Raw genomic sequence first — 25,703 nt, 5'->3', positions numbered from 1 at the left:
TACTCTGACAGAGCTCTAGAACCTCTGTGGATATGAGAGAACCTTCCAGAAGGACAACCATCTCTGCAGCACTCCACCAATCAGGCCTTTATGGCAGAGTGGCCAGACAGAAGCCACTCCTCAGTAAAAGGCACATGACAGCCCACTTGGAGTTTGCCAAAAGGCACCTAAAGGACTGTCAGACCATGAGAAACAAGATTCTCTGGTTGGATGAAACCAAGATTGAACTATTTGGCCTGAATGCCAAGCGTCACGTCTGGATGAACCCTGGAACCATCCCTACGGTGAAGCATGGTGGTGGCAGCATCATGCTGTGGGGATGTTTTTTAGAGGCGGGGACTGGAAGAGTAGTCAGGATCGAGGGAAAGATGAACTGAGCAAAGTACAGAGGGATCCTTGATAAAAACCTGCTCCAGAGCGCTCAGGAACAAGACTGGGGCCTAAGTTCACCTTCAAACAGAACAGCGACCCTAAGCAGACAGCCAAGACATTGCAGGAGTGGCTTCGGGACAAGTCTCTGAATGTCCTTGAGTGGCCAAGCCAGATCCCGGACTTGAACCCAATCGAATATCTCTGGAGAGACCTGAAAATAGCTGTGCAGCGACGCTCCCCATCCAACCTGGCGTGGCTTGTGAGGATCTACAGGGAAGAATGGGAGAATCTCCCCAAATACAGGTGGGCCAAACTTGTAGCGTCATACCCAAGAAGACTCAAGGCTGTAATCACTCCCAAAGGTGTTTTAACTAAGTTCTGAGTAAAGGGTCTGAATACTTATGGAAATGTGACATTCCAGTTTTTTATTTTTGATACATTTGTAAAATTTCTAAAAACCTGTTTTTGCTTTGTCATTAGGGGGATTGTGTTTGATGAGAGGGAAAAAGCTATTTAATCACTTTTAGAATAAGGCTGTATCGTAACAAAATGTGGAAAAAGTCAAGGGCATGAATACTTTCCAAATCCACTGTATATATAATATTTTTGCTTTCAGGCACACGGGGCATAGTTTGTTAAATATGTGTGACTGTAAAAACATTTTTTTGTTATACACGCTCCATGTTCAACCAGTTATCAACTCATAAAAGAATAATATCCTAGTTCTGACTAGCACGTGAACACGGCATAAGTTTGTAAGTGACAAAGTGAGGGCTTTGCATAGACGCTTTGTGGCGATTTTAAAATAATGTTGTTAGCGGTTATTTTCCGGAACAGTATAGATCACTCGGTTTGGGTTCTGCTACTCAAATAATTGAGTTATTTTCCGGTGTTCGGTTCTGTTCCCTGAACCGGTTCAAACCCTTGATTTAAATACTGTACCTATAACACCCCCCCCCCCCCCCCCCCAACAAAAAAAGTACAGAATAAAGTACATTTCATCACACAAAAAAAGTTTGCTTCACCACAGTCAAATGCCATGTCTAAAAAACTAACAAATAAAATCAGGCCTTGTGTCATTCTCTGGTGACCTCGTGGAACCTTGTGGAACCTCGTGGAACCTCGTGGAATTCCTCTGAGGGGTAGTATGACTACAAAGGTGCCATTCAAGGGGTGATGTGATGGGTGTCCTCCAGGTAGTGTCCCAGTACAAGGAGGAGGGGGGGGCTATTCATTACCATCTGCTCAGAGAGAGGCCAGCGTCATCTCTTTAATGAAGACATATTTGTAGATAAGAGAGCCTGCCCAGGAGGTGCTAGGCAGGGGGCTAATGACACAGAGGGTCCACTACCTGGTCCTGGCTTCCCACTGAGGCCAAAGGGCACACCCATTAACACTCGGGGTGGGTTGCACCAACATATGGATTAACTCTTAAACTGGGTTCAGTCAAGGTGTAGCTATAAATATTGTTTCACCAAAATGTAAATTGATCCTAGTTAAATTCCTCTAAACTTAGTTTAATTGTTTTACTTTAAACCAAGATCAAATGTAATCTTGTTGCTCCATTGTTATAAAATCAGATTTAAATTTAGTTTAGGGATTAAATGTAACTGGTTGAGGTTTTTGTTAATCTAACGTCACTGTATGTATAGTTTTTTTCGGTGTTATTAACAATTTTAGCTCTTATGGTTTATCATGTTTGTAAAATGTAACTAGCCAGCGAACTAATTTGACAAAAAAAAGTACAATTAAGTTCAGAATTTAGCCCAAAGTCAAAACTCACTTTTGTTTCCACAGAAATATAATTAGAACATATTTCTATGGTGAATCCATTATGACACGTGTCTCTAATCATAATTTTGTGATTTAACCTTAGATTAACTAACCCAGGTTTAAAATGAAATGGTGCAACACATCTCTAGATTTACAAAGTCTAGGTTAGGTTTATTATAAAATGTATTTGAAGCATGTTGGTGCAACCCACCCCCAATATTAAAAGTAGACGAAATGACGTTGCCGCGAACGGCATTGCAGAAAATGAGATGAGCAAGATGCAAGACTTTGCTCTCACACAGTCACACATAGTATCTGTGCATGTCCACGGCTTCGCTTCACGCCGTCCACAGCATGTTAGCCAGAAGTTGAGCCTTCAACGCTCTTAGTTGTTGTGAAAATTGACCCATTACGCTGTTTACTTTCTGCATCTATGTCATATTACAAACACTACCTTCAACTCCACACACCCACACCGCCTGTGTCAGACATCAGGACTAGTGAAATATTACTGTTCATAGGCATCGAGTGACCCCTGCGTGAGCTTACACTTTTCAGTGAACCTCAGCTACACACTTGTCAAATGCATCTTTTGAAGGTCTGTCACATTTAATGTGATGCTATGTCTGATTCAAAGAGGCTGAATATACATTTGAAATGGTCTGTGTCAGAAAATGAAGTCAAAAACATGTAAGATCATAGGAAACGGTGATGTCACTTTTTTTTAAAAGTGTTTACGCCTCCTGTCTGAAGTGATGCTGCAGTTGTATTGTAGAGTGTAATTTCAGAGCTCGTGCTCAACAGCTCTCCACCCGTGAACTACTTGGAATGTTGTGACTCAACTCCTATGAGTGCTCATATTTACTCACTGCATCAAGAGGTGTCAGACAGGGACTGCAAATGAGAACTGTGTTCAACTCAAGTTCAATCCAATCCAATCTATAAAACCTGTCGGCCTACCTCATTCAGAAGCCTATTGATACTTTTTCCCTGGGATGTTCACAAACTCATCTGGCACAGGCCTTGCTTATTTCCTCAACTACCTCTCAAAAGTCACAATAGCTCTGGGAAATTGCAGCTCCGGCTCTTTTATGTTCATACATCAACAGATCACCACAGTGGAAGACAAAGGTCAATGATGAACATCACTGTACTCTGATGTTACTGGATTTCCAATAAAAATCCAAACAGAAAAGACCTTTTGTACGTTTATTTCTTTTATTTTTTTATGACCTGGCCCATTTCAGCTTTTGAAGCAGAACAAATGTCCTGAAGCTTTTCATTACGTTTTACGGAAGAAAAAAAACTCCTCTGTTTGCCTTAATTTAGGTGACATGCTGGCCCAGATATCCTGGCCGATTGGCAGAGGGAGTAGAAGAGCTGTGGAGGATGCCCAGCGTGAGGCATCGCATCTGAGGTCCAATAACTGTGCTCTTAATAACATCCAAAGAGAAGTGAGTTTACAACACACACCCTCGGGCATGAACCTGCTGGCCTACTGAAATTAAAAACAAGCATTTGGCCCGAAACGGTTGTTTCCCTACACAAGCTGTTGTGTCAGCAGTCTTTTACTAGAGTCATCCTGTCCTCAAAGACAACAGTGAGAACAGAAAAACAACACATGACAAGAATGCGAGTGGTGGCTGCTGTCTATATCTGCGTCCAATCCAATCCATTCATTTTCCTCATTTAGTGGTTATTCCGTTGCAAAGGTCATTAGTGAAGTAGAATAAGATTGATGGATGGAAGTGAGAGACATTTAGAGGCCCATCTCTCTCTCGCTCATCCCTGTCTGGAGGATGTGAGGGAGGGACTGCCTTCAGAGGGCAGAGGGATGGATGGCTTTACACTCCCCCTTAACATTGGCATTCACAGTGGACGGAATCATCTATACTTCAGATGAGAGGAGAGAGAGTTTATGGCCTTTAGAGTGATGATGAGGCATTGTTTCCAGGGCAGCTCAGAGAGCCAGCTCTTATTCATACCCTCTCCACCCCACAACACTGTTTACAGCAGAAAGCCAATCATGAATATATTGTATGAGATTGCTGTATGTTACAGGTTGTCCGACATGCACAAAACATCCATCCTTTCCGTAATGGCTCTCTGGAGTATCTATGGAAAAGCTCTTCCTTTTTGTGTGTTTTGTTTTGCATTCCAGTAAAAAAGGATAATGTATCTGTGTAATTTATGTAATTGAATAAAAGCGCTGGGATTTTGAGGGATGATTCAAAGAAATGGATAACTTTAAATCACTACAAACACTCCCTCTGTCTCTCACTCTCCTGCACTAAAAGGGTTGAGTCAGCCTGCAGTAACCTTGTATTTGACTTGTATTGTCATTAGCAAATCAAACGTGGCTTAATTAGCCAGCACTCCAGCGGAATGTGCATTACACTAAGTGATTATAGTAATATAACTTCAAGAAAAATCACCAATGGCCTTTCACATTGACACCAGAATGAATGAACAAGGTGTTTTGGTGCTTTTGGAAGTGCTACTGTTGTCATCAAGTATGGACATTGATTATTTGAGTATTAGAGAGCCCATAAGTGCATTAATCCAACACAAATGGAACTCCCTCCCCAGATGGGTGCCACCCCTTTCCCCTGGTCTCTCTCTCTCTCTCTCTCTCTCTCTCTCTCTCTCTCTCTCTCTCTCTCTCTCTCTCTCTCTCTCTCTCTCTCTCTCTCTCTCTCTCTCTCTCTCTCTCTCTCTCTCTCTCTCTCTCTCTCTCTCTCTCATACATACACAAATAAATGGTTGGAAAGAAACATATTTAGGGGAAAAAGGAACACTCTTGTATGCTGACTTTACCCTAAGGTTTACATTAACAGTAAATACCATCTACAATGGACATAAACCCAATTGTGGTGTTCCCGCTCTATCCGTGTTTGCAGTGAAGATGGAGTCAGAGGGCTGTTTGTGTGACTGTGTTGTTGCTCTGCCCCCAGTCCTACTGCTTTTATATTCCGCCACGCTCTGACATTTGAAAACCCACCGTGACTAGCTTAGCCAGGCGAAGGGAAAGGAGAGGCCAAATCACAGAGGGACCAGGGGGATGTTGCTCCTTGAAGGAATACACCCTGCAAGTATACAACCCTCATGATAATCTTGTAAACAACATCCAATCACATCTAGTTGACCTCTACAGGCTGCATATGTGGTAAAAGGTACTGTAAGTCTATCCTAAAGGGACACTTAACTAATGTACTGTACTAGACTCCAAAATCATGTCATTGGTGTACTAACAGTACCCCCTGCTGGTAAGAGGGATAACTTTTTACATACAAGGAGTACAAAAATGACACAATGTACGTGCTGTGAGCTGATGAAAATGACACGCAGTACTACGCAATAAATATCAAATATTAAATGATGAATGGGGAATGAATTAATAATGACAGCAAGTGAGCAGAGGGAAAGGGATGGGCGGGATCCTGTGTATTGAGGATTAAGGACAAGCCTTCCTTCGACTCTCCAATAGAGGTCATCATCATACTGACTTCCTGCTGAAAGCTGACACAATTACCAATCTGCTCCGCTTCCACTCTAATACACAGCCTAAAATGTACAATGGAACATTACAAGTCAAAAGCCATATGAGTTAGAATCTAAGATGTATTTATCCGAGTAATACTGTCATTACTTTAGCTGGGATTCGTTTTGACAATGAAACAGGTGTAATCAGAGACCCACTGACCCTAAAAGGCATAATACATCACTGCCCACCGAAGAATCTCAGAACGTCCTTGATATCACACTGATTTGGCTAAAAGAGAATGTACCCACCATAGAGATCCTATAAAATGAGTATTAAATTAGTAGGCTATTCTAATTCCTAATTATATGGTATCCACATACCGACACGTCAATGCTCAATGTCCCCAATATAGTGTTTTTGACCAGTCCCCCTGTCACACAGCCTACATATAAAATGCATTTATTTGGTATTTAATGTGCTGTACATTCCCTCCTATTTTATATTTCGCTTGATACTATTATTGGATGTGTTGCCCCGGCACAGAGAATTCCTCCTTTACAGGTTCCCAAGCACTACTACCTTCAAGTCACCCTAGAGTAAACACTGTGGTTGCCATGCCAACTTGGAGCAGGATCCACAGAGCAAACACTTTAGACGCCAGGAGAAAAGTGCGTAACAATGGAGCCTGAACTGTGGTTAGAGGGGAAGGGGGAGATGGAGCAGCACACAGGTAGACTGGGAACATTAAGTTCCATGTAGCTAAATAAACGGTGTTCAAAATCTGGGGACACTGACAAGTTTATATCGAAAGTAAGTCATGTTCGCCTTAACATGAACAATTTGCCAATCTACTGCTATTTCCTAGCCATACCTATCAAGTGAAAATATGGTCAGAAATAGGCCTACTGGTATAAAATATAATTATCTGTGTCTGTCTGTCTGTCTGTCTGTCTGTCTGTCTGTCTGTCTGTCTGTCTGTCTGTCTGTCTGTCTGTCTGTCTGTCTGTCTGTCTGTCTGTCTGTCTGTCTGTCTGTCTCTCTCTCTCTGTGTCTCTCTCTCACTCTCTCTCTCTGTCTCTCTCTCTCTGTCTCTCTCTCTGTGTCTCTCTCTCTGTGTCTCTCTCTCTGTCTCTCTGTGTGTGTGTCTCTCTCTCTGTCTCTCTCTGTGTCTCTCTCTCTGTCTCTCGCTCTCTGTTTCTCTCTCTCTCTCTCTGTCTCTCTCTCTCTCTCTCTCTCTCTCTCTCTCTCTCTCTCTCTCTCTCTCTCTCTCTCTCTCTCTCTCTCTGTGTGTCTCTCACACACGCACACATACACACACAGAGATTATACTTTAAAAAAAATCTAACACACACTCGTCAAAACTAACCTTAATAGCCTAATATTCAGCAAAATGTTAATAATTTTACCAGTTGTAAAACACCTGAAAACCATTGGATTTTCAATTTGCATAGAGCAGAGTTAAATAATTACCTCTTGCTGCAACCTGGACTCAGGGGTAGACATAACATAGTAAATGTAGAGCTGTTTCCTCCATTTAGTATAAAATGATATGTTATGCATTCCAATTTGTTGTTGCTAACATTAGCTAGGTGGCTAATGCTAACGTTAGCTATGTGTTAAGGTTAGGGTTAAAGTTAGGGTTGACGTTAGTGTTAGTAGTTAGGTTAAAGGGTTTTAAGGTTAGGGGGAGGGTTATTTAACATGCTAAGTAGTTGCAAAGTAGGTAAAAAGTAGTAAGCAGTTGCAAATGAGCTAATTAGCTAAAATGCTAATGTGCTTGCTGAGATTCGAACATGCAAGCTTTGCCTTAAGTAACCTGTTCTGTCTTGTGTAACTATACAAAACATAACATATCATACTAATTTGAGTGTCCTGGATTTTCGTTTACTGTGTTACGTCTATTATATGAGACCAGGCTGCTTGAATATGAAATCACATCGCTCACACACAAGGGCAAAAGGATAACCGATACACCTCCCTGCTGGAGATGATGACCAAAACGAATACGTAGCCTACCAACAAGAGGCTCAGTGACTGGGTGCAAAGAGCGCGTGGGACCAACTTCATCACAACTTCTCAACTTCTCAAACATAGATATGAATAATGTATCGAAACTGCGAACAGTAATTTCACCTTAACTGTGTGGTGATGTCGAAAATCTGTCTTATTTAGATACTTAACGATGTCATCATCACCTTGCCGTTTCGAATTTTGACCTGGCAATCTACCGAGAAATGATCATACTTAGATACATTATTTGAAGTCATTATTGCCTTGCTGTTTCGAGTTTTCACCTGACAAGCTACTACTTGACAGATGATAGTTTCCGTGCTAAAGACTTTTCAGGTGAGTAAACATGTAATTGACAGTATTTACAATTCAATAGAAGTTTGACATTGTCATTAACTTTTTATTTACTTTAATTTACTGTTAACGTTAGGGTTGACAATGATAGGCCTACTACAAACATTTTAAATAAGTGTTCTCACTCTGTGCTAAATCTACCAAATTACTTGCCATTGCAATTCGTCTTTAGTAACAAAGTAGCCAACAGTAAATAGAAACTGCAATCTGTCTTGTAGAGAGTTGTTTTTAATGATAAAGCATGTACGATTTGATTTAGAATATGCGTGTCATGTTTAGTAACAAAGTAGCCAACAGTAAATAGAAACTGCAATCTGTCTTGTAGAAAGTTGTTTTTAATGATAAAGCATGTACGATTTGATTTAGAATATGCTTGTCATGTTTAGTAACAAAGTAGCCAACAGTAAATAGAAACTGCAATCTGTCTTGTAGAAAGTTGTTTTTAATGATAAAGCATGTACGATTTGATTTAGAATATGCCTGTCATGGTTTTGAGACAGAAAGTGCATTTGTGGGGGGCTTAAATCAAATGTAAGGGATTTGCATTTTGTTTTCACATTTTATTCAAGTAACGTTACCGACTCAGCGCTTCAAAATGGTACACTGTAGTTGGATCAAACATGGGGAAGTAATGTTGCTTTAAATGTTGATTCATGTATAATTCCATTTAGGAGAAAAAGGCTTTCAAAGATTTTGCAGCCATTTACACACTTGCTTTACAATAATCCTTGGGAAACATCTATTTATAAAATAAATATTTTCACCAAATTGCCAAAATAGATATTCTGTACATTATCTCACTAATTCCCTAATTAGGCAAAACATTAACGGTATTAAATTGCCTATTTGTTGTATGATAAAGATAACCTTTCATATTGAACAGCTATAGTGCTTCTCTTTTTTCACGCCCATTTAACATAGTTCAAACACTCTTAAGCCTTAGACCCACCCATCTCTTTAAGAAGTCACATGGGAACCCATGTGACTGTGGCCATATGCTAAAGCAGTGAGGTACATTGCTTAAAAAAACAAGGAAAATATTTAAATATTACAATATCTGATTAACTTCAGGTGCTAGTTTACAAGAAGGAACAACTTTAAAACACCCAAACACATATCATAAGATCCTTTTGAGCAGTAGTGGTGCGTGGGTAAAATCACTGGGGAAGCCAAGAACCCCCCCCCCCCCCCCCCAAAAAAAACATATTAGAACCCACACAACCGTGCAAAAGTTTGAGGTCACTTAGAAATGTCCTTGTTTTTGAAAGAAAAAAATGGCCAGAAACAAATAACTTTCTTTTGAAACTTGTTAGTCTATTCTTGTTCTGAGAAATGAAGGCTATTCCATGCGAGACATTGCCAAGAAACTGAAGATCTCGTACAACGCTGTGTACTACTCCCTTCACAGAACAGCTCAAACTGGCCCTAACCAGAATAGAAAGAGGAGTGGGCGGCCCCGGTGCACAACTGAGCAAGAGGACAAGTACATTAGAGTGTCTAGTTTGAGAAACCGACGTCTCACAAATCCTAAACTGGCAGCCTCATTAAAAAGTACCCACAACAGTGAAGAGGGTTAGGGATGCTGGCCTTCTAGGCAGTGTTCCTCTGTCCAGTGTCTGTGTTCTTTTGACCATCATAATCTTTTCTTTTTATTGGCCAGTCTGAGATATGGCGTTTTCTTTGCAACTCTTCTGTGAAGGGAGTAGTACACAGCATTGTACGAGATCTTCAGTTTCTTGGCAATTTCTGGCATGGAATATCCTTAATTTCTCAGAACAAGAATGGACTGACAAGTTTCAGAAGAAAGTTCTGTGTTTCTGGCCATTTCGAGCCATTAATCGAACCCACAAATGCTGATACTCCAGATACTCAACTAGTCTAAAGAATGCCAGTCGTATTGCTTCTTTCATCAGAACAAAAGTTTTAAGCTGTGCTAACATAATTGCAAAATGGTTTTCTAATGATCAATTAGCCTTTAAAATTGTAAACTTGGATTAGCTAAAACAACGTGCCATTGGAACACAGGAGTGATGGTTGCTGATAATGGGTCTCTGTACACCTATGTAGATACTCCATTAAAAATCTGCCATTTCCAGCTACAATAGTCATTTACAACATTAACAATGTCTACATTGTATTTCTGATCAATTTTATGTTTTTTAATGGACAAAAAATGTGCTTTTCTTTGAAAAACAAGGACATTTCTAAGTGACCCCAAACTTTTGTGTTGTGATAATTGTGTTGTTTTCTCTATAACCTGTTAATTCATATGCCTTGCAAATGTGACATATAAGCCTAAAGGTTGATACAATAAGAAGACACAGTGGCAGAATAAATTCAACCACACCTTTGTTTTATCACAAAACCAGATAGCAACCTCTGTCCAGTGAAGTCCACAAAGCATATTGCATGTACAGTAACAGACAGTTATATGACCTACAGTATGGTCAAGAAAGTTAATGTTTCCGCCATTTTTGGACCACTAAACAACTACTGATTTAGAACCACAGAGAGTTACCGTAAATCACAAAGAAAACAGGAGCTGTCTGCACTATTCCAGCACCATTTCAGCTTCAACATTTCAAAACCATCAAATCACCACTGCTTAGTCTAATACAGTGACAACTAAAAGATACAGAGTAAGCTAAATATGTTGTAGCTGTCCATGGTTCTGCTTTCTGTGTGTGTGTGTGTGTGTGTGTGTGTGTGTGTGTGTGTGTGTGTGTGTGTGTGTGTGTGTGTGTGTGTGTGTGTGTGTGTGTGTGTGTGTGTGTGTGTGTGTGTGTGTGTGTGTGTGTGTGCGTGTGCGTGTGAGTGCACGTTCATGCAAGTAGATTTGTGTGTATTAGGTAATTCTTGTGGAATTGTTAGATTACATGTTAGATATTGCTGCACTGTCGGAACTAGAAGCTCAAGCATTTTGCTACACTCGCAATAACATCTGCTAACCATGTGTATGTGACCAATAACATTTTCTTTGATTTGACATGTTGACTAACCCTACTTGTAGAGAAACACCAATGCCATCCTCCTCTCTTTCATGTCTATCACTCTGTCATACACTACTCACTTATTTTTTGTTGTCCTAGGCTACCTAGCTAAAATGCTTGCTCGCTCGCCTATCTTCCATTCATGGGCAACATTAGCTAGTTAACATGAGCCTTCTACATTTAGCTACATATTGAACTTCCATCCTCTCAGGTCAGGGACACAACAATGTATGAATTAATGGTTGGATCAGAATCACCGTTATAATCATTGGCCAGTAAGGAGAATTAAGTAAAACCACAAGTCCAAATCCCATCTCAATCCATGGCTAATTTAGGAAAGGGACCATATTAGCTAGCTAGCCATGGAGGACAACAACACAATGAGAAGCAACAAGTTTCTCTGTCAATGATGTATGCTCTCAATGGGATTTGATAGAGGTGTGATGGCAAAATCTAAGTTGGCTTCCTTTGACACTTTTCTTTGGTGCGCCAGGACCATTTACATTTTAGATCAACGCTGATTGGCAAATTATCAAGGGAGGCCAAATGCTTGCTGGCTTCCTTTGCCTTCAATGCTACGGGTGGCAACAATGTCATACTCGTTTGGACCAGACAGCATCAGATAGATGGCCTACACTTAGAGAGACAGAGAGGTGCTCTTTCACTCGCTCGAATGCTTTCTCCTGTGCGATACATTCAGCCGGTTGCGAATTGAAAGAAAATGAGGAAACACAGAGAGACAAAAGATAAATCATTTTATGTATTTAAATTTTTTCTTGGTCAATTTTTTTGGGAAGCCCGGCTTCCCTTGGCGGCCATGAATACACGCCACTGCCTTTGAGTGACTTTGGTACATGTCATGTTATGATATGAACAAAGGAATCTATTTCTGACCTGCCATTTGGAGCAGGACATGTAATATTCATGGCCTTTTCATTTTCAAAAATATATATTTGCCGGGGTGTGTCCAGTCCAGGGGATGCTTGCACATCTCTGGGAGGAAGGATGTCAACGTTGCAAAGCAGCTGAAATCTGGTTCCATCTGAATGAAAGCTCCTTGGCTACAACAACACCAGGCTCCAGACATTTGAAGCCGAAAAAGAGGAAAGCAGACTAAAATAGACAAGACTTTAAAACCTTGTATTAAAAATAACAAACCCAGCACTAACATTCACTGACCCCAAGGTCAAGCAATAAGCTCATAAAATACAAATACAAAATACCGAAAGTGCTGCTTGTTCACCCTTGTTCATCTCCTTGTACTTGCAGAGGAGAGCAGGTTCTTCTTATGCTGAAAGACAAATTCCAGGAAATAGGTTAGAGTTAAAACATAAATACATTCATACTCTAATAGCTTGTTATTGGCTGTTGACTGCTACAGCTGTACTAATTCACCAGCTAAAAAACAAGCCCTGTAGTCAACCTGCTTCCAGTCAAACAATGGCATTGCTGACACAACTTATTTAGCAAACATTTAACTTCATAATTAGCTAAATGTAAATGATATTCGTCTAGCTAGCCAGTTAGTTGAAAATGCAAAAAACTACATAAATCTAAATCTATTATCCAATCTAGATAGCTTTTTAGCCATTATTTAATTGTGGCTAGCTAGCAAGAAAACCTTAGCCTGTATGTACCTATCACCTGGCTAACATGGGTTAGCATATGCACCACAGTGGCTATTTTTGGTGGTTTAACATGACCAACTGACAAACATGACAAAGATTATCATCATGTCATGCATGGCTCGGAACATCAACAATAAACATTAGACAACATTAGCTAGCTAGAGTTCTAGCCGGCTAAAGTTAGCTAGCTAGCTAGCTAGCATGCTACCTGTATGCTGTGTTCATTATGAGTTATTATTATTATTATTTGTTTATTATTAGTGCTTTTTTGAGGTCGGTTCGTTTTCGGCACGATTATTTAAAAAATAATAAAGATTTTTGATTTCAGTTTTGATCATTTAAAAAATAAATACATGCACTATGTTTATGCATTATGTTGCTTGAATAAAACAAAAACACGGATTAAAACAATTAATAGAAGTCCCATGATGGTAGTGAATGTTCATTACTGCTTATCACTTATTAACCATTACTTAACTTTATTATTATTCTTTTTTTAGCCCTTTTTTCTCCCCAATTTTGAGGTATCCAATTGTTTAGTAGCTACTATCTTATCTCATCGCACCAACTCCCGTACGGGCTCGGGAGAGACGAACCCGGACGACACTGGGCCAATTGTGCGTCGCCCACGGACCTCCCGGTCACGAACCCAGAGTCTCTGGTGGCACAGCTGGCGCTGCAGTACACCGCCCTTAACCACTGCGCCACCTGGAAGGCCCCACATTACTTCACTTTAATAAAATATTTCAGTTGTTGTGTATAATACATTTGTTTTATTTGATGACTTTATTATTTAATTCCAAGTCATCATCTCATCTCTATAGAGCTGCTGCCTATGCTGTCTGACAAAATCACTATTTTAGTAGATCTTCAAAGTAAATAAGGCATACTTTATGTATCCTCTCTTGATCGCACATTCTTCTGTGTCTTGTGTAGCAAGTGTAAAAGAAACACAGACTGTACGAGTAGCCGTGCAATGGATTGTGGTCATTGTAGTTAGTTTAGCACAGAAAACGTGATAATTATGTAGAACATTGGCCTGTTGGAAACTACAACTCCCTACTACATCTTACAGTTAAGGCATAATCTGATATATCTCTAGATTAACTGTAGCGCAATGTGCAAAGTGAGCTCAGTTGTACAAATTCAATATATTTTGGTTGTTGAAATGTTACCCTCAAAATGACAGTTTTAACAAAGGTTCAGAACTTTTTTCAAATCCAATGTATGTTCCACCACAGGAAGTTGGCTGCACCTTAATTGGGGAGGATGGGCTCATAGTAACGGCTGGAGCGGAATAGGTGGAATGGAATCAAATACATTAAACACATAGTTTAATGCCATTCCATTCACTTCATTCCAGCCATTATCATGAGCCGTTCTCCCCTCAACAGCCTCCACTGTTTTCCACGTAGATTCCACATCGCAATATGTTGACAAATTACATTGATTCAACCAGTTTGTGCCCAGTGCGTAGCTAGCAACAAAAACAACTTTATGACACTGTGTTGAGCTAGCTAATGAAGTATGCACATGAAGCTAGCAAGCTGTTTCACAGGGGACTCTTACCTGCATATGGGTGATGATTAATCACAGCAGACTAAAACACTTTCAAAATATTCTTCCCACTCGGCATCAACCAGTAAGAGCTGCATGATACCAGCACCAGCAGAATTCAGGGCGACACTGTTGTTGAAAGCTGTAGCTACACTTAGCATGTTATCCATAATGGAAATATGAAATATGAGTAATTTTTCCAATATCCGCGGTATCTGAGAACAGGATGTGACATTTGATAGAAGGCTGGAGGAAATTCGCTAGCTAGCTAACCAAATCAAACTTTATTTGTCAAATCAAATAAAAAAAAGTGTATTTGTCACGTGCACTGAAATGCTTAATTACAGGCCCTAACCAACAGTGCAATTTTTAAGTAAAAAATAGGTATTAGGTGAACAATAGATAAGTAAAGAAATTTAAAAAACAGCATTAAAAACACAGTGGAAAATAACAGTAGCAATGCTATATACAGTAGCGAGGCTATATACAGTAGCGAGGCTATATACAGGCACCAGTTAGTCGGGCCAATCGAGTGTACCTTACCGTGAAATGCTTACTTACAACCCCTTAACCAACAGTGCAGTTCAAGAAGAGTTAAGAAAATATTTAACAAATAAACTAAAGTAAAAAAAAATCACAAAAAATAAAATAAATAAATAAAAGTAATATATTAACATAACAATAACGAGGCTATATACAGGGGGTACTGATACCGAGTCAGTGTGCGGGGGTACAGGTAGTTGAGGTAATTTGTACATGTAGGTAGGGGTGAAGTGACTATGCATAGATAATAAACAGCAAGTAGCAACATGTATAAACAAATGGAGAGGGGGTGGTGTCAATGTAATAGTCCGATGGCCATTTAATGAATTGTTCAGCAGTCTTATGGCTTGTGGGTAGAAGCTGTTTTAAGGAGTCTTTTGGTCCTAGACTTAGCGCTCCGGTACTGCTTGCCGTGTGGTAGCAGAGAAAACAGTCTATGACTTGGGTGACTGGAGTCTCTGATAATATTATGGGCTTTCCTCTGACACCGCCTATTATTATTATTGATTTATTTATTTGTTTCACCTTTATTTAACCAGGTAGGCCAGTTGAGAACAAGTTCTCATTTACAACTGCGATCTGGCCAAGATCAAGCAAAGCAGTGTGACAAAGACAACAACATGAGTTACACATGGAGTAAACAATAAACAAGCCAATAACACATTAAACAAATCAATGAGACAGTAGAAAATAAATAGGTCATAGGAGCGAATAGTTACAATTTAGCAGATTAACACTGGAGTGATAAATGAGCAGATGATGATGTGCAAGTAGAGATACTGGTGTGCAAAAGAGCAGAAAAGTAAATCAAATAAAAACAGTATGGGGATGAGGTAGATAGATTGGGTGGGCTATATACAGATGGACTATGTACAGCTGCAGCGATCGGTTAGCTGCTCAGATAGTTGATGTTTAAAATTGGTGAGGGAAATAAAAGTCTCCAACTTCAGCGATTTTTGCAATTGGTTCCAGTCACTGGCAGCAGAGAACTTGAAGGAAAGGTGGCCAAATGGGGTGTTGGCTTTGAGGATGATCAGTGAGATATACCTGCTGGAACGTGTGCTACAGGTGGGTGTTGTTATCGTGATATATAGGTACTGGATGGCAGGAAGCTTGGCCCAGTGATGTTATGGGCCATTCGCACTACCCTCTGTAGCTCCTTGTGGTCAGATGCCGAGCAGTTGCCATACCAGGCGGTGATGCAACAGTTCTGGTTGCTCTCGATGGTGCAGCTGATAAAACTCTTTGAGGATCTGGGGACTATTGCCAAGTCTTTCAGTCTCCTGAGGGGGAAAAGAACACACAACTGTGTGTTTGGACCATGATAGTTTGTTGGTGATGTGGACACCAAGGAACTTGAAACTCTCGACCACTTCACTACAGCACCGTTGATGTAAATGGCCTTTTCCTGTAGTCTACGATCAGCTCCTTTTCCTTGCTCACATTGAAGGAGAGGTTGTTGTCCTGGCACCATACTGCCAGTTCTCTGACCTCTTCTCTACAGTGGCTTGCGAAATTATTTACCCTTCTTGGCATTTTTCCTATTTTGTTGCCTTACAACCTGGAATTCAAGTAGATATTTTTTGGGGGGGGGTTGTATCTTTTGATTTACACAACATGTCCACCACTTTGAAGATGCAAAAAAAAAATTCTTGTGAAACAAACAATAAATATGACAAAAAAAAGCAAACTTGAGCATGCTTCACTATTCATAACTAAAGTCAATACTTTGTTAGAGCCACTTTTTTGCAGCAATTACAGCTGCAAGTCTCTTGGGGTATGTCTCTATAAGCTTGGTACATCTAGCCACTGGGATTTTTGTATATTCTTCAAGGCAAAACTGCTCCAGCTCCTTCAAGTTGGATGGGTTCTGCTGGTGTATAGCCATCTTTCAGTAATACCACAGATTATCAATTGGATTGAGGTCTGGGCTTTGACTAGGCCATTTCAAGACATTTAAATGTTTCCCCTTAAAGCACTCAAGTGTTGCTTTAGCAGTATGCTTAGGGTCATTGTGCTGCTGGAAGGTGAACCTCCGTCCCAGTCTCAAATCTCTGGAAGACTGTTTCCCTCAAGAATTTCTCTGTATTTAACGCCATCCATCAATCCTTCAATTCTGACCAGTTTCACAATCCCTGCTGATGAAAACATCCCCACAGCATGATGCTGGCACCACCATGCTTCACCATGTTCTCGGGGTGATGAGAGGTGTTGGGTTTGCACCAGACATAGCGTTTTCCTTGATGGCCAAAAAGCTTAATTTTAGACTCCTCTGACCAGAGTACCTTCTTCCATATGTTTGGGGATTTTCCCACATGCTTTTTGGCAAACACCAAACATGTATGCATATTTTTTTCTTTAAGCAATGGCTTTTTTTTCTGGCCACTCTTCCTTAAAGCCCAGCTCTGTGGAGTGTACAGCTTAAAGTGGTCCTATGGACAGATACTCCAATCTCCGCTGTGGAGCTTTGCAGCTCCAGTCTCTTTGTTTCCGCTCTGATTAATGCCCTCCTTGCCTAGTCTGTGAGTTTTGGTGGGCGGCACTCTCTTGACAGGTTTGTTGTGGTGCCATATTCTTTCCATTTTTTAATAATGGTGCTCTGTGGGATGTTCAGAGTTTCTGATATTTTTTTATAACCCAACCCTGATCTGTACTTCTCCACAACTTTGTCCCTGACCTATTTGGAGAGCTCCTTCTTCTTCATGGTACCACTTGATTGGTGGTGCCCCTTGCTTAGTGGTATTGCAGACTCTGGGGCCTTTCAGAACAGGTGTGTATATATACTGAGATCATGTGACAGATCATGTGACACTTAGATTGCACACAGATGGACTTTATTTAACTAATTATTGGAGACTAAATATAATTTACCTGTTGTTAACAATATAAGCCATGCCCGTCTGTTTTGCCCCATAGTTGCTCACATTTACGGTTTCTGTTGTAGTTCTGTTTGCTGTCAAACGTCCCAGACAAGGACACCTAATTCAACTTGTCAACTAATCCTGCCCGCAATTAATTGAATCAGGTGTTTTTTGTCTTGGGATACAATAACAATGTGTACTGTTGGGGGTTCTCGATGGACTAGAGTTGGGAACCATGAGTATGTGGTTCATTTATTACTCATAACTATAAATGTGTGCCTGTCTCACTGATATATTTCAGATGTCTTTGTCCGTATGGATAGACCACTGAGAGCCTGAAGATGAGATGCTGATTTAGCCACGGATCTTCTGCTGACTCAAGCATGACTTTTGGGAAGAGGAGCATTGTGGGAAAAGTTGTTCTTGTCTCCTAAACCCTCCAAGGCTGTTTGTGAAAAAGAAACCGGGTCAGACATGAATGGTAAGGGCTGTCACCTCTTGGTCTCGCCCTCTGGTGTACCCCCATCGTTGGGCATGATCACAGGACAGCAGGCCCCCTCCATCAGGATGCCTATGCGCACCACCCTGTCCCCAGGATTCTGTACCACCCTGAGCCCCTCTCCAGTGGGTAGCAGCTGGGATAGAGGAGGGGGTGTCCACCACTCCCAAGTACCCCTCAGCTCCGGGACAAACTCTGGGAATTCTGGGAGTTCTGTCCTGCTCCCTACTTTGAGCCTCCGCAGACAGATGTTGACCAATGGGAAACAGCCGAATGTGTCGAGTGTCTCACAGATGTCAAGGCAACAAGTGCCCGCCCTTCAACTCCCACCCATCAGCATTGCAGCCACCAATCAGGGCATGACGTCTGACTGCTCTGACAGTGGTGTCAAAGGTACGTTATTGTAAGCTTTGTCGATATACTGTATTACATGCAGACTAATACATTTACACGAGTGTAGATGAGAGTGATGTCTTGACATTTTATGCAGGATAAGGTCATTTCCATGTGAAAGGTTCCATGAGCACCAACATGTGAAGTTCATAGGAGGATATCAAATTGGGTGTCAAATGAAAGCTAAGGCTCTATTTATGTTTTATTAAGACATGTACATTTTTCAACCATTTCCATTCTAGAAATTAGGAATAAGCACAGGCTTTGATTTCTTGTCAAACAGGTAGAAAAGAGGTCTTAGAAAACATCTACCAGAAAAAGCCTTAAAATCTATTAGAAATAAACTGCAAAAAAAGAAACATCCCTTTTTCAAGACCCCGTCTTTTAAAGATCATTCGTAAAAATCCAAATAACTTCACAGATCTTCATTGTAAAGGGTTTAAACTTCCCTAAATTTCCCATGCTTGTTCAATGAACCATGAACAATTAATGAACATGCACCTGTGGAACGGAGGTTAAGACACTAACAGCTTACAGATGGTAGGCAATTAAGGTCATAGTTATGAAAACTTAGGGCACTAAAGAGGCCTTTCTACTGACTCACGCACAGAACGAGCAGTATGCCTCATCCCATTGAGCTGGGACTTGTTGGATCGGAGGTTGAGGGCTAGGGCCATTCCCCCCAGAAATGTCCGGGAACTAGCAGGTGCCTTGGTGGAAGAGTGGGGTAACATCTCACAGCAAGAACTGACAAATCTGGTGCAGTCCATGAGGAGGAGATGCACTGCAGTACTTAATGCAGCTGGTGGCCACACCAGATACTGACTGTTACTTTTGATTTTGCACACAGGTGGACTTTATTTAACTAATTATTGGAAACGAAATATAGTTTACTTTGTTCAGGGACACACAGACCTGCCAGTTAGTTCTAGTGTTTTTACTGATATTAATTTAGTTAATTTTGTAGATTAATAAGTGATTAAAACAAATTGATTACAGAATTTCTTCAAATGAATTAGCTACAATGGGAACTCCAAGCAGTCACAAACCACAGTTGGGTCACCTGCTACTGTCCTCCCATCCACTGGCATTCTGTTATGTTCAGCTGACAACTGTTTTATTTCTCTTTCTGTCATCTGGTGGTCAAAGCAAGTGTGTGAAAAGTCTAGACAACCCCTCCCTCTCTCACTCCCTCTCTCTGAATGTCCCCTCTCCCGGCTCTTACTGAGACTCCCTTTCCATTTACTAGAACCAGGATCCTCACCCACTGAACACTGACCGACACTGGACGTCCATGGACATTGAAAAGTAGTTTGCATTTGGTCCTGGCCTTGATTTCAACCTCCACAGACGTCTGTACTGACCTTCATTTGGCCCAAACATAGACCTCAATGATTCACAAGTTTGGACAGCACAGTACATTACAGTACAGTACAGTAGAGCACATAAGAGTACACTACAGTAAAGAAATGTAGAGTGTAGTATAGTACAGTACAGTGCATTACAGTAGAGTATAGTACACTACAGTAAAGAAATGTAGAGTATAGTACATTACAGTAGAGCACAGAAGAGTACACTACAGTAAAGGAATGTAGAGTATAGTACAGTACATTACAGTAGAGCACAGTAGAGTATAGTACACTACAGCAAAGAAAAGTAGAGTATGGTTCAGTACAGTACAGTACAGTAAATAAAAGTAGAGTTCAGTACAGTATACAGTAGAGCACACTAGAGTGGAGTACACTATAATGTACTGTACTGAACTATACTCTACTGTACTGTACTGAAGAATACTCTACTTGACTATACTGTACTGTTTTCTACTGACCTCTACTGTGTTGTACTTTGATGACCAAACTTGTGAAACATAGACATCTGTGATTGGGTAATATTTGGTCCAATCTGGACCAACCAAATGTGGTCTTATTTGGTGGTGGAGCTCATTAAAATAATAGCCAGTGTGTAGAATAATACCTAAATCGGAGGATATCACATATTTATACCTTTGTGTACCATTTTAGGATACAACACCATGAAGAGAATGAAATGCATATCCATAATTATGCTTTTCTGTGTAGTACAGATCAGGGACCAATGATGAAATTCCATTACTGCAATTCAGTTACTGGGTGTAAATCCACTTCACTTACTGTAGTTCAATGACCAAAAGAGATTTAAAGATAAAAATACAAATAGAAGCAGTGACACGGGAACTAAATACAGTGCATAACGAATAACAATAATGAGTAAAAAATAACATGACTATTTACAGGAAGTAGCTATAAGCATCTGCACAGGTCTTCCAGGAAATTGTTAAAAGTAGTCCTTGTGCAGAGAGTTATACAGTTTGTTAAACTTTGAAATCAATGATTTTTGTTTGGCATACAATTTATCTCAGCGCAGTTCCTTTAGTATGGAATTGCCCATAACTGTAATTGTTTTGATCAGTCTTGACTTTGTCCCCTCATTATGAAATATTGTGACCCTCGTGACCTTAGGTTAGTTATCCTCTCTAGATGCACTTGTCCCTCCAAACATATTGAAAGCACCCTATGAAAGTAATCAGCTGTTTAATAGCTAGCTAAATGTTCCCTACCATAAGCGACTGATTTAAAGCCTGATACCTATGCCCTCCAAAGAACCGATACGGAGGACCTCTTCCTCCCTTTCAATTGAAAGATCACAGCGTGCACATGTCCCAGTGATATGTTGTAAACAGCATTTCAATCAGCCCCTCTCTTCTCGCCACTCTTCAAAGTAGCACTGATTTACATAGAAGTCTTCATACTTCACTTCAATGTCGCCCTCCCACCCTAACCTCCGTTCTTCCCCAGGACTCCTTTCTCCCTGGCTTGTTTATTGATAACTAACCAAGCAGAAAACATATCCCTAAATGAGCGATGGAGGAAAAAGAGGAAGAAAAAACCAATCTCATTCGTAATTAACAGAGCAGAAAGTGTCTCTGGGCAGTTCAGGTTTCTTAGGGTGAATTACAGGATTCATAAGCTTCTATTGAACAAGACAAATAAAAAAATGTAGGTTTGTGTTTGATTTCTGTTGATGATATCTGCCTCATGGGTCCCTGGTGTACAAACACAGTTTTTGGTGTGTTAATATGGTGGAGTGAACTGTGGCGGAGATGAACAGACGCTGGACCATGGATTCATTGCGTCTCTATCAAAGTCAGGTACTGCCAGTACAAACTAAGAAATGTGTGTCAGGCATGATGACAATGGTTGGATGCAAATGGCAATGCCACAACCACTGAAGTGTGACCATTGTAGAAGACGACACAGTAGTTGGAGCTCTCACGACAATTAATACACAGTGAGAGTTCTCCACAAGTGTCTCTCTATTATCTTGGTCTGGAATTTACTTTGAATGACTTGATTCCACAATTAATTCAAATTAGTATTATTTTTCATAGTGTTTTCTTTTTCAATCTTGTTTCAAGCTGTGTCGAACGATTTTGTTTGAATGTGGTCTTAGCACAAGCAACAGCACAGGAAGGCTGGATGCTCAGATGTAAAGGCCTCTTCTTTATTATGATTTTTATAATATTCCCAGTTGAACATGAATTTGAAACCGTGTTGATTAATTTATGAGACCTAAGAAATGTCACTCGACATTTTAGACCCTTAATCATTGATACAGTATGTGGTTCCTCACTATTTAGAGATTATTATGCAAGGAGAAATGTCTGTATTTCTTTTATTTGCAAAGTATATGGTCTAATTCAAACAAACCAAAACAAGTGATTGTATTTCCTACTGTATGACCCTGACGTTGGTGGTGAATCCTCAAAACTCTAATGGTGAACTTGTCTCTACCAGGTTACTCTGTCTCAGGACCAAGTATGCAGGTGTTGGGCCAGCCAGCTGGTGCTAACCTCTGGGTCACCAGTAGTCCGATGGTGGTCCAGAGCCTGGGCCCAGTGTCTCCTGTGAGTGCCCAGGCCTACACCTCAGGTCCTCTGGTACCTCATGCCCCCCAAGACTCCCAACCCCCACAAGGCCTGATGGTACCCTACACAGATGCCAGGTGAGTCAACCTCTGCACCACTCTAGGTGGGGGAGTATACCTGCAAACTCTTTTCATTGCACTGATTTCTGAGCTACTTTAAACTAAATCCATGTTTGTTATTAAACAGCTGTGATACTTAACTCTACCAGACTTTCCTGGTACTGCTATCCTTACTCACATACTACAGTGTTGTGCCTCAGGTCCTTGCTCTCCAGAGAGTCCCTGGCCTCCACCACCCTGAGCCTAGCAGAGACCCAGTCAGTTCTGAGTGGCAGACAGGAGTGGCCCTATGGCTACCGGGTCCTTCCTCCACTCTGCCCACAGCAGGGCTCAACCCTTGGCAGCGAGGGGGGTGAGCTGCTCAGCATGCCCCCTGGCACTGCTATGTCAGGGAGCACCAGCATCTCTAACTCTGCGTCCCTGCCTTCCTACCTGTTTGGCGGGGATGCCAACAGCCCCCGGCAGTACTCAGCCCGTTCCAAGAAGAGGGCCCTCTCCATGTCCCCTCTGTCAGATGGCTATGGCATCGACTTCAACTCCATCATCCGCACCTCACCCACCTCGCTGGTGGCTTACATCAATGGCTCCCGGAGCTCTCCGGCTTCCCACCACACCCTTTCACCCCTCCAGCCTGAGGTCTATGGCCACTTCCTAGGGGTGAGAGGGAGCTGTATCCCCTATCCTCAGTCTCCAGGCCTCTTCAGCCTCCCAGGCTCCACGCTGGCCCTGATCCCACTGAGTGACCCCCACCCTGGGATGGAGTGTGGCCGCATGCAGATGCTGGAGCAAGGAGGGGCGCTGGAGAGCCAGATGGCTAACATGGTGGTGGAGCAGCAGTGTCTCCCAGAGGAGGGAGGGACACTACAGGAGGCAGCCAGGAGTGCTAATGACCTGGTGCCATCTCTACACTTTCAGCTAGAGTTGGCCACCATCATCAGATCAGCTAGTCCACCACAGGGCCCTCCGCCTCCCTACCACTCTCACCAGCACCTCCACCTCCACAGACCTCCCAGCCACATCCAGGGCCCTGTCCCACAGGCTCTGCCAGCTCCCCCTGTGCATGGGGCCAGCCTCCTGCCCCATCCCCTGTCCCTGTTCCCCATGCTGGAGGAAGAGGAGGGGGAGACAGAGGAATACAGTGGGGGCCACTGCTGCCGCTGGGTTGACTGCAGTGCTGTGTATGACCAAAAGGAGGAGCTGGTAAGGCACATAGAGAAGCTCCATGTGGACCAGCGGAAAGGCGAGGACTTCACCTGCTTCTGGGCAGGGTGTCCACGCAGGTTCAAGCCCTTCAACGCCCGCTACAAACTCCTCATCCACATGAGAGTCCACTCAGGAGAGAAGCCCAACAAGTGCACGGTACATAGCAAATCAATCTCTGCCTCAAAACTGTCTATGAAATGCGTGAATGTGAAGTGTGAATCTGTTTAGTCACCCACTTGAGGATCCATTGGCTTTACCTGAACAAAATGTTACCTCAGGTATTCCACCCCCCTTATGCACAATGGTTAACATCTTTTTCCCATAATTATGCTAAAGGTGGAAGTGAGTGCACCAGTTCCCTTCCAGGCTGTCTCCCCTGTCTACTGTGAGTCAACCAGCCAATCCTCTAGGCCGGAGCTGTAGAGGGCCTTTCAGCCTCTTAATAGCCTTGCTGAGACGGTTTAGAGGGAAATCGACATCTTGAAGTACGCACGCTGTACCTCTTTAAGGTCTTTGTGTACTCTGATGTACGTCCGAAGACTGAAGGTTTGGGTCAGAAATATGGTCTCTCTCTCCTCTTAACTGTGGCCATGTGCTAATTAGTCCAGCTCTGTGATAGTTGACATGGCAGTTAACTTAATTATGTAGTTATTAAATCAGTACAAAGGCAGCGCAGCGCTTAAGTTCTGGCAGGGCACCAGTCAGCCAGCCTCCTGATCCCTGCTCTGCCACAGTCCCTTCTCTCTCTCTCTCTCTCTGAGCTACTCTACCAGGCAGTCACAGGGCCTGTCAGCAGCCAAGAGCCTGCCAGGCAGGGACAGACTTGGCTGGGGTTCTGGGAAGGTGATGTTCCCTGGCCCGGTTCTGATTGGGTCTGGTTCTGTGGCCAAGGAGAGAGAGACTTGAATGGAGCTCATCTGAAGGCCATGTATCCTTGGACCTGGTACTGATGAGGAGGATTGGCTGGATTCCCCTGCGACAGGTGCTCCCAGTCCTAGTGCTCTGGTTCTCTCAGATGTGCTGTTAGAGAAGGCTATGTTTGGTTCTTTTGATTTCACGGCATGACAACATACCATGTTCAAAGCCAAAGTTTAGTTGACAGATGAGTTGTTCTGCTCTGTATAGCCTTCCTGTGCTGTAATTGCAGTTATAGGAGTCCTTCAGGAGCCATAGCAGCACATAACCTATGCACATTAGTTGCAGTAGTGAGCTCGGGCTCTTTTCTAGGCTCATCAAGCTGGAAGTGTAGAGTTTTTTTTCTTTTAACCGATTACTAAAACGAAACTGTAGAAATTATATTGGACCTACATTGAAACAGTCTCTCTACTCTTTCCAGGTTGCTATGAGTCACCGAAAAGAAAGCCGAATAGTTAGGAAGAATAAAACATTTTCAAACAATTTTGACTGCAAGGAAATCAAACACATTTTCTGGACTCCGAATGTGGCCCGCAGGCAAACTGACTTTGACATCCCTGGTCGAGACAATTGTAGAGATACCACCCGCCCTCAACCCCACTGGGAACATACTTGAGGTTCAGATGAGTAAGAGGCCAACAATTCTCATTCCTTGATTCGTTTCGCTGCTTCTTGGTTAGACAATTATTAACTGGGTGCATACCTGTGGTCGACCTTTCGCTCCAAAACACTCACTTATTAGTACCAACCAGTCACGTTGCTATGGAGGCTGCAGCTGCAGTCAGAGGGTTCTGTGTACCATGTAATCATGTGTTACAGGGGAAAATATCCAGGGTCATGCCCAAAAACAGAACATTGGAAATGGCACCTTATTCCCTATTTAATAGAGTGCCTATTTGGACATAGCCATTGTGTGACATCCCATCATCCCAGGCTTGATTTCAGCGTACGCTGATCAAGTCAGACTGAAAAGAAATAGAACGAGGTCAGTCTAATTGACAGAAACTGTCAGAAAACCCATACTTACTGAACAAAACAGTCTGAGCAATCAAAGTCAGAGCCGAGGAGCTAGACAGGCAGCAGAGACTCTCACAGAAC

At 41.9% G+C, this 25,703-nt stretch overlaps 1 protein-coding gene across 1 annotated transcript in view; it reads left to right on the top strand.

Moving 5' to 3' along the window:
- The first annotated feature begins 7,601 nt into the window (after positions 1–7,601).
- glis3 (GLIS family zinc finger 3) overlaps positions 7,602–25,703 on the top strand; it is a 34,311-nt gene continuing 16,209 nt past the window's right edge. Inside the window, exons 1-4 of the mRNA XM_046369827.1 lie at positions 7,602–7,975; positions 17,874–18,464; positions 22,298–22,505; positions 22,688–23,846. Coding sequence (XP_046225783.1) covers positions 18,047–18,464; positions 22,298–22,505; positions 22,688–23,846 — 1,785 coding nt within the window. The 5' untranslated portion in view covers positions 7,602–7,975; positions 17,874–18,046. The remainder of the gene's footprint in view (positions 7,976–17,873; positions 18,465–22,297; positions 22,506–22,687; positions 23,847–25,703) is intronic.

Source organism: Oncorhynchus gorbuscha, linkage group LG11 (genome assembly GCF_021184085.1).
Source record: "Oncorhynchus gorbuscha isolate QuinsamMale2020 ecotype Even-year linkage group LG11, OgorEven_v1.0, whole genome shotgun sequence".
Classification (NCBI taxonomy): domain Eukaryota; kingdom Metazoa; phylum Chordata; class Actinopteri; order Salmoniformes; family Salmonidae; genus Oncorhynchus; species Oncorhynchus gorbuscha.
The sequence above is the reverse complement of the archived record's forward strand: the minus strand, read 5'-3'. Positions and strand labels throughout refer to the sequence as shown.